Genomic DNA, 16,686 nt, shown 5'->3' on the forward strand with positions numbered 1-16,686 from the left:
CCTTTGACCACAGGGCCGTCAAGCAGTGGTCAGCACGTAGTATCCTCAGGAAAAGAAGAGGGTGGATCCCGTCGTGTGGTTCCCCACGCAGACTGCCAAAGTCGTTTGGCAGAATGCCTCATCGCCAGAACTTTCAAACAAGCACAAGGACATTGCTTGGCTGGCGGTGAGAAGGGGCTCTGCCAGTGAGATCCTTTATGCACGCCCGGAATCTCTGTGCCACCGCATGCTGCCCTCGAGGCGGCTGTCGGGGAGAAACGAGACTATCACCTCCTTCTGGAGTGTGCCTATGCGCAGGAGGTCTGGAGGCGGATGCAGTGGTATTTGTCGAGGTTCGTCCCGAGCAGCTCATGACACGGGACTCCATGCTCTACGGGCTGTTTCCCGGGACGCACACCGAGACCAACATCAACGGCGCTTGGAGGACCATCAATGCGGTGAAAGAAGCTCTTTGGTCTGCCCGCAACTTGTTGGTCTTCCAGCTGAAAGAACTGACCCTGATTGAGTGTTGCAGACTGGCGCACTCCAAGGTCCAGGACTACGTGCTAAGGGACGCACTGAGCTTGGGGCAGCTGCCGCCAAGGCGCGGTGAGGAAAGACCACCGTATGAAACCCCTCGTCCAGAATAGAAAAAAGGGCCCGATCTGGTAACTGGACCCAGCTGGCGCCTTCCCCAACTGGTCAGGGGGCCAACAGGGACTGTGCGGGGAGACGACTGCCAGGGTACTTTTTTCTTTGTTTTTGTTTTTTTTCTTTGTTTTGTTTTTTTCCTTTAGTTGGTGTACGTACCCCCTGGGTAACCCGGAGCTGCTTGCATGATTGGGTAGGTGTATAAATGTTTTATTATTTTGTACATTCTATGAATAAAGTATATTTTTTCAAATAAAATAGTGACGAAACATCTGAAAACTAACCTTCCAGCTCATTGAGCAAACTCACATCCAGAAACTCAGCCTGAGCTACAAGTCTTCTCAAAACATGCTAGCTCCCAAATCTGTTACATAGAGGAAGAATAATTGAAAAATGTGACGGATGCCCCATGAGTTGGCTAATTTAATAGTTCACAAGTGCAGGAGTCAGGGATAAGCCCTGTTCAATGCCACAAGTTAATACAGTGGGAATCTTTACCTCTTTATTTGACTAAAGGAGGGATATGTTGCCGGCCCTGGTTAAAACTCTGTGGAGATGTGCAACTGTAAGACGGAGCAAAGATGTTTAAAAGAGACAACAAAGAGTAAAATATACTCACCCATTGGATTCACATTCAATCTCCTGGCAAGCAGTGCTTTGGCTTCTCCTTCCAACTGAGTTGATACTGCTATAAAGTTTTCGTGATCAATTGCATATGCACTATCCATCAGGAGGTATGTTTTCAAATTCAAGATATAATCACCAGCCACAAGTACACGGGCACTGGGTTTTGCAAATGTGTCAATCTTAATTGCAATTTCTTGGTAGAGACCAGCCATTTCTCTGTAACAGTCTTCAATTGATTGACCCTTCTCTGGCACAAGATCATCAAGAACAATGATGATCTCAGCATCCATGAAAGCCTTTCTCAGGGTATTTTGCACTGTTACTTTTCGAAGTAGAGGCCAGGCCATATCTTCAATCTCCATTTGTAAGCCTTGTAGAACACTTAGGGAGCCATCAATGTGTAGCAGATGTAAGCTGAGCTCTTGGCTGTGACCAAACAACTGTCCATTTAGCAAGGTAGGGATCAGATTAGTACACGCAGCACACAATGCTCTAAAATATGAAGTAAATCATGTAAGTGAACTAAGTAAATGATCTTCCATTGTCTATTGATTATTTCCATGAGTGATTTTTACTCTAAAAGTAGCTGATCTGCATGATTACATTTGCTAATAAGTACCATGGATGGAAGGAGCTCTTGCGGGGAAGAGAATAGCATTCTGATCTCTAAGATGGTTCAGGTTCAAGTCCCACTCCAGGACTTGATGGTCAAGGAAGGTGTTTCAATAACTTTGCTCAACATGTTCAATATCAACCTGCAAATCCTTTCAACATACCAAGTACTTATGTAGAAAGTAAGGGTAAGAGGAACCCCTAATTAGACAGGTTTGATACACATTGGCAGTTCAGTAGGCACAGGAGAGACCAAGGATTATGAATGAACTCACCTGTGTAAAACCTATGCAGTCAGCATTCTACGCCCAGCAGGCTCCATAGCTACGTGTCACATATTATTTAAACAGAGTATTGAGAACTATTGTTACTTTTGCTAGAAAAGTACTTGTTCTGCATGTACTTAAACTGACTGAAGCTTCTAGGAGCCAGGTTCTATGGTCAGCTTCTTTAGCAATGGCTAAGGCTCACTTTTTTGTGTGGTATTGAGTTGTGTACATCATGTAGGTTAGACATTGACCCCTAGATTAACAAATCTCTGTAGGAAGCAACTGAAGGAACAATGCAAGTGCCTTCAATGTTCCCAGGCTGGGAAGGGGAGCTTAGTGAATGGTTTGGGGTTTGGTGAGGGGAGTTCAGCCAGGGTCATTGCTCTTGATCACTTCACAATAACTTGTGCTTCAAACGTAGGGGGCCATTCATCTTTGAGAGCCTGTTTCACAATTTAATTACATGATGAATGAAACTTCAATCTCGTTTAGCTGTCTTGGTTGCTTAACCCTTAATACTCTTATTTATAAACAGCCATCATTTTCAACTTTGAAATGTTCAAGTGACTTCCAGCTTTTCTGGAGGAAAGTGTTTCAAATTTCACTACCCGTTATGTGAGGAAATGATACAGGACATAATCCCTGCATGAGCTAACTCTAATTTTAAGGTTTTTCCACAAACGTACAAATCGGGAACAAGAAAAGGCCATTGAGCCCCTCAAGCCTGCTCTGCCATTCAATAAGACCATGCCTGATCTGATTATAACCTCAAATCCACATTCCACCCTATCCCTGATAACTTTTTTAACCCGTAACCTATCGAGAATCTATCTATGTCTTAAAAATATCCAAGTACTCTTCTTCCACACCATTTTCACCTCCATTCAAGAGTTCCAAAAACTCATGATCCTCTGAAAGAAAACAACTTTGCCTAATTCCTGTTTCAAACGGTTGACCCCTGACTTTTAACAGTGACCCATAGACCTAGATTCTTCCATATCTTTCCACATCTACCCTGCCAAGACCCTTCAGGAATTTATATGTTTCAATCTAGTCACCTCTCACTGTTCTAAATTCAAGTGGATACAAGCCAAGCCTGTCCAAATTTTCTTCATAAGACGACCTACCCATTCCAGGTATCAGTCTGCTAAACCTTTCCTGAACTGCCTTCAGCATATTTACATTTTTCTTGAAACAAGTTGACCAATGCTGTGCTTAGATGCAGTCTCACCAATACTTGGTATAACTGAAGAATAATCTCCCTACTTCCTTACCCTTCATGATATATTATTTTATTTGTTATTTATTAGCTTTCCTAATCTGCCTGAACATGTTCTGGACTTTTGTTCTGGACAATCCTGCCAGATGAAACAGTTTTGTCCATTTGGCCTAGCAAGCCCTTGAGTTTAATCAGCCTTTTTCTTCTCTACTTGAGGGAACATAAGCTTAGGTGCATTCACACTGACTGTGTGATCAGACATATGAGATTGGTCTCTTGGGCAACACATTGGATAGGGGAACAAGCAGTCATACACAAGTCAGCTGCTTTGTGAGGAGGAGGGAGAGGCAGCAGCTATGGAAGTATTACAATGTATTTTAAACATTAATCACGAAAACAATATACAAGCCCAAAAATAGCTCCACAATATCAACGTCATTACAACGCTGTTACCAAAACAGTAATTCTGAAATGGGCTCCCTCTTCTAATATAAGTTTTGCAATTCCAGACAGTGAAGTTTCTCACAAACAACAGCAATTTACAAACTCCAGAATATCATTAATGCTTCTTTAAATCAAGCAGTCAGAAGATTTCTTAAGGATTACATTAGGAATTGGAGAAAGTAATACAAGAGCAAAGTTTGAAAGCTCACATTAAAAGAAATTGTCAGTGTCTTTCCCCCATTGACCACTTTCTGCTTCCATCCAGTGCACGTATATTTCTCTAACGTTTGCAAAATATCACGTCAGGAAAATAATGCTGCAATGAAATTGTCATGTATTCGCTAATTTGACTTGAGAATACACTTTATAAAGGATATATGTTTTAAATTTGTGAATTTATCTTTTGTACAATTAAAACTCAGAATTACAAGGAATTGGCAGTCTATTCAGTGCTATAAATTCTTTGTACTCAAACCAATTAATCTGATTCAAGGTTCATGCACCACACAATCTACTCTCAATCCAAGTTCATTGAACAGATCAACATATACATCTATGCCATTCTCCCTCATGGATTAACTAACTTCCACTTAAATTTGTCTAAGCTATTCACCCTATTTGCAAATGCAGTCACAAGTTTTTCATTCTAACCACTCCCTGGGTACAAAGGTATTGTCTCAATTCCAGATTAGATTTGTTTATGTCTATCCTTTTATATACATATGTGGAGAAGAAGCATCCATAACAGGCCCAGATGGAAGGCAATGCAAAGGGCCTATAAAAATTCAAGTATCACAACCACACAACTCATCAAATACCATCTTTCCCACCTCTGGCATGTTGCGCAGATTTAACATCAGATATTTTGTTACCAGGAACCATAACTTCAGAGTGGAAGAAACTCATCCCTGGTCTCAAGAGTTCCTCTAAAGAGAAGTGTTACAGCTATTGGTTTGGATTCTCCACAAATAGAAATTCATCTCTATGTCTAAATTATTATATCCATTCACAATTTTAAAGGTTACTTTTAAATCACCCTTCAGGTAAGGAAATGATTTGTAACTTTGAAGCGAATTGTTAATTATATTAGTTTCATTAGGGGTTGAATTGCTTCAGTGGAGAATTTGTTCAACAATTGGACTGAAGAAGTGGAACTTGTCTTCTGACAAATTAAGAATTTGTTTCATAAACAGGGCTTGAAATTGGCTGAGTCTTGTAAGTTCTTAAATAAATAATATTAGTACAATTATGGTGACCAGAAGGTTGCCCTCACTCAAAAACTGAATTGCATATAGAGAAACCAACATTCATAAATGTAAAAAGTGTTCAATGGTCAATTAGGAGAGAGGTGTGTTGAAGAAGATTGGAAAAATAGATTAATAGTGATGACTAATTTTACAGAAAACAAATACTTACCCACTAATCCAGACTGCCATTGGTTTAGCATGAATCCTGTAAAATGCTTCTTCTTCACGCTCACTTTGGTTAGTCTTCAAGTTCTCCTTTGCAATCTTGAGCATGAGTGTAGTCATCATATCAGAAGTAAAGCCATAATAACCCTGTAAAACAAGCAGACAGGTACAGTAGATAATGGGAACTGCAGATGCTGGAGAATTCCAAGATAATAAAATGTGAGGCTGGATGAACACAGCAGGCCAAGCAGCATCTCAGGAGCACAAAAGCTGACGTTTCGGGCCTAGACCCTTCATCAGATGAAGGGTCTAGGCCCGAAACGTCAGCTTTTGTGCTCCTGAGATGCTGCTTGGCCTGCTGTGTTCATCCAGCCTCACATTTTATTATCTTGGAATTCTCCAGCATCAGCATCTCAGGAGCACAAAAGCTGACGTTTCGGGCCTAGACCCTTCATCTGATGAAGGGTCTAGGCCCGAAACGTCAGCTTTTGTGCTCCTGAGATGCTGCTTGGCCTGCTGTGTTCATCCAGCCTCACATTTTATTATCTTAGACAGGTACAGTAATTGCCTTACCCAGGTTTCTCTGAGAGAATAATACATTTGCCTATTTTTCACCCCTGTTTGTCAAATCATTGTGTCCAGATTGCCTCAGTGAGTTATAGTTCAAATCCCATTCCAGGTTTTTTTGATGACGGGTCTAGGCCCAAAACGTCAGCTTTTCAGCTCCTAAGATGTTGCTTGGCCTGCTGTGTTCATCCAGCTCCACCACTGAAAGGTTTACCTGCACTTCGCTAAATCTAGTATACTGTATTTGCTGCTCGCTGTGCGGTCTCCTTACACTGGGCAAATGACACATGGGCTGGGTGACCACTTTGCAGAAAACCTATGTTCTGTCTGTAAAAATGACCCCAAGCTTCCAGTTGCCTGCCACTTCAACAAACCACCATGTTCCCATGCTGATATTTCTATTTCAAGCCTGCTGTCATCTTCCAGCGAGCCTCAGTGCAAGCTGGAAGAGCATCACCTCATCTTCTGCTTGGGGACCATGCAGCCTTCGGCACTCAATATTGAGTTCAACAATTTTAGAGTCTGAACACCTCCTTCCACGTCTTTTACCCACCTCCACAATCCATGCTCTGTCAATGACATAGGGTGCTTTCAGCACAGCGAACTCCTTTTCACCCACTAATAGCTCCCATTATCACCTGCCTAGCTTTTCTTCCTCCTTGGCTTACTATCAACCATCTCTTTGACTGCCTACATTTTTCTCTTGCTCTGGGCTCCATCTCCATCTATCCTCTCACTCCTTTGCACCGTTTGCTCCACCCCATCATCATCCAAAGCACCACTTTGGCCTAAATGCTATCAATTCTGAAGAAAGGTCACTGGACTCGAAATGTTAACTGTGTTTTCCCTCCATTGATGCTGCCACCTGATGAATTTCTCCAGTAATTTTTTTTCTTGTCACTAAAAGTTTATTTGCTCATTATCACATCACGACAGGATGTCACAGGTGGCTCAGGGGTTAGTACTGCTCCTTCACAGCAACAGGGACCCAGGTTCAATTCTGGCCTCAGGCGACTGTCTGTGTGGAGTTCGGACTTTCTGCCCCTTTCCTTCCATAGTCGAAAAAATGTGTAGGTTAGCTGGATTGGCTATGCTGAATTACCCTCTTGCGTCCAGTGATGTGCAGTTTGGTGGGTTAGACATGGTAAATGCAGGGTTTGGGTGGGATGCTCTTTGGAGGGTTGATGTGGACTCCATTGTCAAATGGTCTGCTTCCACACTGTAAGGATTGTGATGATTCTGCCACTGTTTGTGCGTCTTTGCTCTATGCCTATTGATTTTTACATTTATCGCATTAAAGCAGTCACTGCTCTTCAAAAGTAACATTGTAATATTACTTGGATGCTCTAACGATGTAAGAGATGCTATATAAGTGAAAGTCTCTCTATAAGTCTTTTCTGGCACTGTTAAAACTGCATACTATGGAATGGCGTGAGAAAACATTAAACAAGCCACTACTGGAGAAAATTATACACCAGATCAATAAGAACTCTGGGGTTAGGAACACAGGAACAGGAGTAGGTCATTCAGCCTCTCATACCTGTTCCGCCATTCAATGAAATCATGGGTGGTCAAAATTGATTATTTGATGTATCTGTCAGATAACTTTATAAACACATACTAATAACCAAAAATGTAACAAAGAATAATCAAGATGGAATTTAGAAAGGAAGGCCATTTCTGATTGACTGTGTTGGCTTCTTTGAAGAAGTAGCAGGAAGAATGAACAAGGGAAATAAAGTGGATACAATATATATGGACTTTTTCAAGTCATCACATGGCAGACTCATGACTAAAGTTAAATCATGTGGAATCAGAGATAAGCAGAAGAATGGATAACAATCAGACTAAAAGTACAGCAAGTCAAGAAAGCAGCTATTCAGAATGGCAGAAGGTGGGAAATGGTGTTTCACAAGATTCAATGCAGGGACTGCCGATGTTCATTATTTACTTAAATAATTTGAGGTTGAAGTACAATATCAAAATTTGCAGATTGCTCCAAAGTTGTGGATAAAGTTAATCCTAAGGTTGACTGCAACAAAATACAACAGAAATGTTAACAAATTTGCATAATGGGTGTGGAAATGGCTGACGAGTTCCAAATAGAGTAGAGATACAAATCATTAAAACTAGCAACACAGGATAGCAAGTTGATTTTTTTTAAAAATACACCAACACCACTGGAGTTCCTTTCTTGAATATAACTTCAAAGTAGAAAAGTTATGTAGAATTTATACAGAACTTCTGTATACCAAATTTAGAATAGAATAATAGTTCAATACACTGCATTAGAGAAAGCGCAAATATGACTTATGGAGATGAAGCTGGAACTGAGAGGCTATAACAGGAAACAGGAGGACATCTGTGAGTTGCGGGAGTGGAACGCCCCATCTTGGAACCAGATGTGGTGGAGGTGGAGGAATTGGGAGTAGGGGATCACATTTTGCAGGAAGGTGAGTGAGAAGAGGTCTAGCCTAGGTAGCTGTGGGAGTCAGCGGGCTTGAAATAGATATCGGTTTCAAGGTGGTCACCAGAGATGGAGATAGCTGTCCAGGAAGGAGAGGGAGGTATTGGAGATGGTCCAGGTGAATTTGAGGTTGGGGTGAAAGGTGTTACTGAAGTTGATGAACTGTTCAAGCTCCATGTGGGAGCACAAGGCAGTGCAGATACAGTCATCGATGTAGCGGAGGAAGAGGTGGGGCACAGTGCCAGTGTAGCGGCGGAAGTGGGACCTTTCCATGTATCCTACGAAGAAGCAGGCATTGCTTGGACCCATATGGGTGCCCAGGCCACCCCCTTAGACTGCAGGAAGTGGGAGAAGTTAAAGGAAAAGTTGTTAAGGATGAGGATGAGTTCAGTTAAGCAGAATCCTATTTCAAGGACCGTACCTTCTCCCTTCCGGTGATTGAAAATGCCCTCAGCCACATATCTTGTGTTTCCTGAACCTCTGCCCTCACATCCCCAACTCCAACAAAAATAAAGATAGAATACCCCTTGTGCTCACATATCACGCCACCAACCTCTGCATCCAATGTATCATTCTCCACCACTTCTGCCACCTACAATCCGATCCTTCCCACCCCTATCTACCTTTCGTAGAGACTGCTTTCTCTGCAACTCCCTCATCCACTCCACACTCATAACTAACCCCACCAGCCATGGCACCTTTCCCTGCAAACACAGGAAGTGTTACATCTACCCCTACACCTCCCCCCTCAACTCCATTCAAGGCACAAAACAAGCCTTCTATGTTCACCTGCAAATCTGTCAAAATGGTCTACTGCACCCGCTGCTCCCAATGTGGCCTCCTCTACATTGGTGAGACCAAGTGGAGGTTCAGAGATCATTTTGTACAGCATCCGTGCTCTGTACACAGCAAAAAACAACACCTTCTGGTTGAAAGTCGTTTTAACTCCCCCTCCCACTCCCTGGGCGACATGTCCATCCAGGGCCTCCTCCAGTGTCACCATGACGCCACCTGCAAATTGGAGGAGCACCACCTCAGGAGCCTACAGCCCAATGGCCTAAACATGGATTTCAGCAGCTTTAAAATCTCCCTATCTCTGGCCACAGCCCACGTCCAACCCTCCCTCTCATCCCCGCCTCCTTGACCTGATACAACCTGTACACACACACACACACACACACACACACACACACACACACACACACACACACACACAAGGCCTCATACCTAATTTGCATTGCCTGACCTAAAATGTCACCTCTTCTTTGCACTAATAAACCTTTAGTTTTCTTAGGACAGTGACTTCAAAGGAATTGGGGGATTTACACGTACATATTAATCAATGAAAACCTTCTCACTGATTAAAGATTTAACAGCATCTGAAATTTGTTTAGTACATCCTCATCAGTGGTGTGACCCTTTGATCTTTAACAATTTAAATTCTGTATCTGATACTACCTCTCTTGCTAACACCTGAACAAGGAGTAAGATTTTGAAAGCTTGTGTTTTCAACTAAACTTATTGGACTATAACCTGATGTTGTGTGATTTTTGATCCTGTACCTATCTAGTGATTAAAGCACACAGCACTGTTGAGTATCTACAGAACACGCATTGTTCTTATATAGGAAGGTTTACTGTATCATAGGAATAAATATGACTATATTTTCTAAGACCTTAGTGAGCAGGTACATACAACTCTCTCCAAAAACTAGAGTAGATTGCCTTGTCTCCATTCACAGACTGAGTGACATCATCATGTAACATGAACATTGATCTTTTCGGAATTTATCTAAAATTACATCAACTTTATGTCGCACTCAACAGTTGGTGGCTCTTTTCTCCAAAAAAACACATAGGCTGAGAAGTGACCGAAGATTAGAGTCTTCAAAATAATGAAGGAGCTTGATAGGAGAGGAACATGGAGAGGACTTCCCAATTGTTTGGATATCCAGAATGACAGGCCCTAAGTGTAAGGCAATCACTAACGTAAAATATTGAGCAGAAATATCTTTACTCAAAGAGGTGATATTGTAGAATTTGTTGCTACATGGAGTGGTTGAACAGTGCAACACAGATGTATTTAAGTGGAAGGTAGTTAAATAAGTGAAGGAGAAATGAAGAGAAGGATATGTTTATTGTGTTAGATGAACTAAGATGGGAGGAGGCTTCTGTGGAGAATAAACACTAGCATAGACCAGTGAGTGACTTGAATGCATACGTTTTCTCCAAGTCTGTATTCTGTCTGATTTCATAACACAAATTATACACAATATTAGTATATTCTGATATTCCATGTCCAACTTTCAAATGGAACCTGGGGAAATGGAGTATGTGTTTTATAAACCCTACCTGTGCATACTCCATAAAGTCATTGAATCCACCCAATAGTAATCCCTTTCCTCCACGGTCCACAAGTTCTCGCCATATAATCGGGGACTGATGATGTACCCAGCCATTTTTTTGACATAATGCTTGAAGCCATGGCTAGAGAGAGAGAGAGACAAGCATGAAGGTGTAGGCTTCTTGATTCCCAAAGTCAAATGCAGATATTTGTAGCTAAGATAATGCATACTGTTAAAAATTCTTCTGAGTTCTTGCCTAAAGACTGGTCCAGCCCACAGTGCCCTGACCTCCACCAAAGGTGGAGCTACCCTCCCGCTTGTCACCGAGCCTTCAACTCATGGCCTCTGCCAGTCACTGACCCCTCACATAATTGCAACCTCCCTATATTATTTTGAAAGTTATTTCAACTAGCAATACAGGAATTTAGCAATGTTAGGTATTTCAACTGAGCCAATATAATGCTTTATAGGTCCCACACAACCTGACTACAGCTTTTTATTTCCGTTTTAATTAGAAATTCTGATTTGCTTAAAATTGCTTGACCTAAAATTGCACTTTAAGGAATCCAACCATAATTTTCATTGAGGATCTATTGCATAAAGTAATCTCAAAAGGTATCAATACTTGGTAGCTTGAGATAATAAGGTGTGTAGCTGGCTGAACACGGCAGGCCAAGCAGCATCAGAGGAGCAGGAAGGCTGACGTTTTGGGCCTGGACCGGGCCCAAAACGTCAGCCTTCCTGCTCCTCTGATGCTGCTTGGCCTGCCGTGTTCATCCAGCTCTACACCTTGTTATCTCAGATTCTCCAGCATCTGTAGCTCCTACTATCGCTGAGTACTTGGTAGCTTGTTAGCTTTCTGAATTAATTTCCAAACAACTTATGGACAGTTCTGTACATTTATGTTTACTGAATTCAATTACAGATACAATTCATATACAATTAACACTAAGCAGCTGCTACCTATGTCCTACAAGGTGGAAGAACTCTTTGATGGTGGGAAAAGCCATTCAGGCGAATGTGATAGCACTTCCAGATGTAGAGACAAAGATGAAAATGTTAAAAAAAACTTGTGTAATTGAGAGATGGTGTTGAAGAAGTTTCAGTGAACTGCTTCCTTTGTTGCTATTGATACTTCCTCCAAGTGGCACAGTATGGCTACAAGAGTTACGATTCTTTTGAGCCATAGTGCAATGCAAACAAGCACTTATCATTAAGGGATTAATATGATCTGGGACAATGAGGATTTTGTCACTAAAATGAAAAAGGAGAGGCTGATTGTTCTTGGCTGCCTAGGCAAATCACTGAACACATTGTTGTCTTCTTTCAGTTTTCCAGCACACTTAGAAGTCACATCTTACATATGGTGAAGTTAGTTCTTACCCTGTGCTTGAAGAATCATCTTGTGATTAAAATAACTTAGTAGGTGAAATATTAATGAATACTGTGTTACTAACAACCAAGTTCAGAACGACTGAAGGCACTTTGGTTCCTTGTGAAATATTGACTTTGACAATTTTTCCTAGCAATCACCACCTTCATATACTGGTATTCACGTAAGTGGGGTATTTAAGTCTCAAAAAATTCTAAAGGACAATGCCATATATGACATTTCTTCTCACAGATAGTTGTACTTCACTAGTGTTTCGTTCTTGTGCACCCCAAGTCATTGGAATGTGCTGGCAGGTGGATGACAACCTACATGCCTTCAAAAAGGTGTTGTGCTGGTTTTTGACCGGGACAGAGAACATTGCATATCTTGGTACACACTTATAGATGTTCTTATAGATACACTTTGCTGCCACAGGGGAGTGAGTGAATGTTTAAGATGATGGATGGGCAGCCAATCAAATGAGTTGTTTTGTCTATGATGGCATAGCGTGAGATTATTTGGCCAGTATATTAATGATGTTATGATTTAAAACTTGCAGCAATGACTTACAAATATATTGAATTCACCTAGATAAATTCTGACACTGTAATGTCAGTTTGTTACCATAACAGATCAGAAATATATAGTATCAGAATTTATGGAGTGGTATTAAAACTGCTCAACCTTAGCATCTTGAGTATCAATTTCTAAATTGCAAAATTCTGAAAAATGCCCTGTGAAATCAACAATGATGATATTTCCTACCTCTGCTTTCTGAAGAAATTTTATGAAAGCTTGTGAACAGTTCTGTACACTTTGGCAGTGGCAATTTGTACCAAAGGTACACAAAGGAGACCTTACAATTTGCAGAGAGGGAAGACTTTTATCTTATTGCTCCATACTAACTTGGAATGCAAGAGAAAAGACAGGTTGTTGAATTATGGCTCCTTCCTAGAAACATTGCCTTTATATGTTGTTAAATTATTTTAAAGACAACATGGCCATTAAAATATTACAAATGGCATTCAACTCCAATTTTGTTTATTTGGTCCAGTATGGACATTTTGTTCTAAATTTCAAAAATATACTTCATTCATTAAATTATATATATACTTAATCACTAAAGCACTTCAGTTCTGTACAAGAAAACAGACAAACAAACATTGAGGTTTGACCTTATCTGGCAAACAAAACGAAAGGCATCTCTTACTTGTACAAGATTATATTTACATATACTTGAGGTACCAGGAGGGTCTGATAAGTAAACAAACCTCCATTTAACAAAAACAGAAGCTGCTGAAAACGCTCAGCAGGTTTGGTAACGTCTGTTAAGAGAAATCAGAGTTAATATTTTGAGCCCGGTGACCCTTCCACAGACCCCCATTTAACTTCAGCAGCAAAACCTCAGTCAGTGTTCTTTTCCACACTGCACCTTGGTGGCAGCTGCCCCAAGCTTTAGTTCATTCCATGTGCCTGAATTACTCAGAATTTCAGGATCTTGGATCCACTACAGCCTCATTTTCACGTACTCCTTTTGAGTATATCACTGTTCCATTGTGTTCAGTATCAAAACTGGCACCAAGTAAGGTGCACCAATTAAACTTCATAAACAATGAGATTCAAAGTAACACAAATGTCTGATCTGAAATACAGCCAACTTTTTTTCAGTAATATTGAAACAGTTTCTCTGCTTTACAATCTACTGTGACTGACCTGCCAATCGTCAGGTGACTGGACGATCTTAAAGACTCGGAAGTCTGGTAAGTTTTTCTGAAGATAATCTGCCAACAGTTCTGCCTTGGCATAATAAGGGCAGTTTGCCTTACCTGCGAAAACCAAAACACACCAAAGTGTATCAAATATTTAAATTGCTGCAAGAATATCACCACAGGATGGAAAAAGTCAATTGATCCAATGTGGCTGTTTAATTTCACAGATCAACCTCCTGACACATCTTCTCTTCACTGACCCTCAAACCCTTCAATCTCCCTGATTTCATCAAGTTGCTCCTTGAATCCACTTACATTGTCCACTTCCAAAGGTTTTTGCCTATTCCAATGGTATAGCTTTGGATGGAAAATTATCTGTCACATTTCAGACTGTGACCACACTTTGAAAGTGGGGTTGCTAAGCATTTTGTGATATCTTGAACTTGTGCAAGGTGCTAAAAAATTTAAGTCTTTCTTTCTTCTTGGCCAGCTCATAAAGGCGATAGACCTCTCTGCTTGTCTTTCCTAAACCTGAAGATACCCAGGGTCACAGTTATTGGAATACAGTTTCACAAGCACTGGAAGGATCTTTGCTGAGCTATCTGTTATTTTTGACTAATAATACTATTCCCTTCTAGTCACACAGTTAAGCTGCCTTTTAGAGATGTAGGCAAAGATTCAGGCAGACACTCTAAAGTAGTACTGAGACAGTGCTGCACTGCTGGAGATGCTGGCTGGAGGTGTCAGAAGAGACATTAAACCAGTGCCTGGTTGAACAAAGAAATGGTGGCTCAGAGGTTAACACTACTGCTTCACGGCACCAGTGACCCGAGATTGATTCCAGTCTTGGGTGACTATAAATATGGAGTTTGCGTATTTTCCCTATGTCTGTGTGGGTGCTCTGGTTTCCTCTCACAGTCCAAAAATGTGCAGGCTGGGTGGATTAGCCATGCTAAATTACTCTGTAGTATCCAGGGATGTGTAGGCTATGTGGGTTAACCACAGAAAATGTAGAGTTACCGGATAGGTTGGGGGCTTGGTCTGAGTGTGATACTCTTTGGATGGTTGGTGCCCACTTGATGGGCCAAATGGCCTCTATTGGGATTCTATGACTCTCCTTGTGCACTGGGCTCTCATGAATCTTAAACAACCAAGAAAAAACACACTTCCTTGGTTATTTATCCTATTATTATAGCCTGGTTGGGAGCAAATTAGCATCAATTATAACACTATATATAACTCAACAATAATGTAGAGCCTGAAGCACAGAAACAAGTTGTTCGGTTCAAGTGGTCCATGACAGTGCTTTTACTCGACATGAGTTTCCTCCTATTCATCAACAAGTTATTTTGCTCTTTCCCCCTTCCCCCAACCTCATGGACTAAACTAACTTTTTCAAAAATTAAAAGACCCTCTGGGGATCCTGAGAGGCTGTGAGTGGCTCTTGTACGCTATTTCTTGGCATTTCTTCACATAAATTGTAAAGTGTAAATTCTCTCACTCATCCTCTTCATTCTAGTCAACATCACTTAGCTAAGCATTCAGGACAGAAATCCTTGCTGTCCATTAACCTCCCCTGACACCACCTCCTTTTTGTGGTGATTGTAATGAGGTCAGCCAGGTGGGCATCAGAGAATATGAGTTCCCCGATTAGGGCTGTTAATCTGGTCCAAACAGGGAGCCCTGGCCAAAAGACAAAAGCAAGAGTGTCAAACATCCTGTTCACTGTGACAGCTGGCTCTGCGGGAGCTAGAACAGTGTCAAGGACTTTCCACTGTAAAGAAAAGGTCACTTGGTGACAGGACACTGGCCTCCGTGGAGTTATTTCACTCCCAGGTCAGGGGTTTTGACTGAGGCCAGTAGTCAATTGCAACCCGGGGCACAGTGGGGAAAGAGCTCAGCCTAAGGTCTTTTCTGGCCAAAGTATAATAAGGGCCTGCGAGGTTTTAAGGTCCCCTCAATGCCTTTAATGGGAAGGCAATTAATTTTCTTTTCATGTTTAGGAAAGTGCCTTTTTGTTTTTTTTTCCGTCGCTGTTGTTGCAACTGGATTGAAGGTGTAAAGGAGTGTCAAAATCCCACAGTATTTCCAGCAAACCCTGTTTTGCAATTGCTTTATTTATTTATAGATGCTTTCAAAAATACACTTCATTCATAAATTTAAATAAAAGGAATCTTATTATTTGGCCACTTTGTCCCTTATTTCCCACCACCACCAAGCAAACACTCCGCACCCCCCCCCCCCCCCCCCCGCCGGCCGAGCCCGTGCCCTCTCTCAGATTAAATGTTATTTAAGATTACCGAATCTATAACCTCAGGCCAATTTAATTTTTTTTACATATTTTGATTAATTTCACACACGGAGCTGCCTCCGACCCACCTGCCACCACGAACTTGGCCATTGTTGTTGTTTGTTGTTGTTGTTTGAGGCGTTGCTAGGTAACGGGAGCGTCCGACCCCGAATGGCGGCCGCACCCGGTGTAGCGCCACCCACCTTTTACTGCCCGGGCTGCAGCCAGAGCCGCAGACAGAAGGTTCCACATTCCTGTCCTTTTGGCGCCTAAATATAGAGAGATGGAGGTGGAGAGAGAAAAGAAAACAAAACCAGATACACCAGTCAAGCATCAGGAGAGATAATAATAATGATATTAAGACTTTAAAACTGTGGTTTTGGCACACCTGGGATATCTGAAGGAGATAAAGTATAAGACCAAGATATGTCCATAAATCAAGCAGTGGAGTTATTGCTGAGCTGCTCCTTGATCCAGACACCTTCAGTCGCAGGATGAGAGCATCGCTGGCTCGGCAGCATTTATTTCTCATCCCTAATTGACCAGAGGGCAATTAAGAGTCAACCATATTGCTGTGGGTCTTGAGTCACATGTGGGCCAAAACCAGTTAAGGAAACTGCCATCCTTACCTGGTCTGGACCTGGTCTGGCCAGAGCTGCGCAAGAGCGAAGAGGACCACCTAATCAGAGTCGTTGCAAACAATAATTATCCTAACAGCTTCATC

The 16,686-nt window shown here is 41.6% G+C and overlaps 1 protein-coding gene across 4 annotated transcripts in view; it reads right to left on the bottom strand.

Annotated features, from left to right (window-relative positions):
• mdh1b (malate dehydrogenase 1B, NAD (soluble)) overlaps positions 1–16,161 on the bottom strand; it is a 54,257-nt gene extending 38,096 nt beyond the window's left edge. For 3 of the 4 annotated variants that reach the window (XR_009445924.1, XM_048535169.2, XM_048535168.2), the window contains exons 1-5: positions 16,052–16,161; positions 13,677–13,789; positions 10,599–10,733; positions 5,218–5,360; positions 1,250–1,749 (exon numbers count right to left, since the gene is read on the bottom strand). Coding sequence is in view for 3 of the 4 variants with exons in the window: in XM_048535169.2 (XP_048391126.1) it covers positions 1,250–1,749; positions 5,218–5,360; positions 10,599–10,733; positions 13,677–13,789; positions 16,052–16,073 (913 nt within the window). In the remaining variant the exon portion in view is untranslated. The remainder of the gene's footprint in view (positions 1–1,249; positions 1,750–5,217; positions 5,361–10,598; positions 10,734–13,676; positions 13,790–16,051) is intronic. The other variant, XM_048535170.2, reaches the window with a different exon arrangement.
• Between the last annotated feature and the right edge of the window lie 525 nt (positions 16,162–16,686).

This window comes from Stegostoma tigrinum, chromosome 7 (assembly GCF_030684315.1).
Source record: "Stegostoma tigrinum isolate sSteTig4 chromosome 7, sSteTig4.hap1, whole genome shotgun sequence".
Classification (NCBI taxonomy): domain Eukaryota; kingdom Metazoa; phylum Chordata; class Chondrichthyes; order Orectolobiformes; family Stegostomatidae; genus Stegostoma; species Stegostoma tigrinum.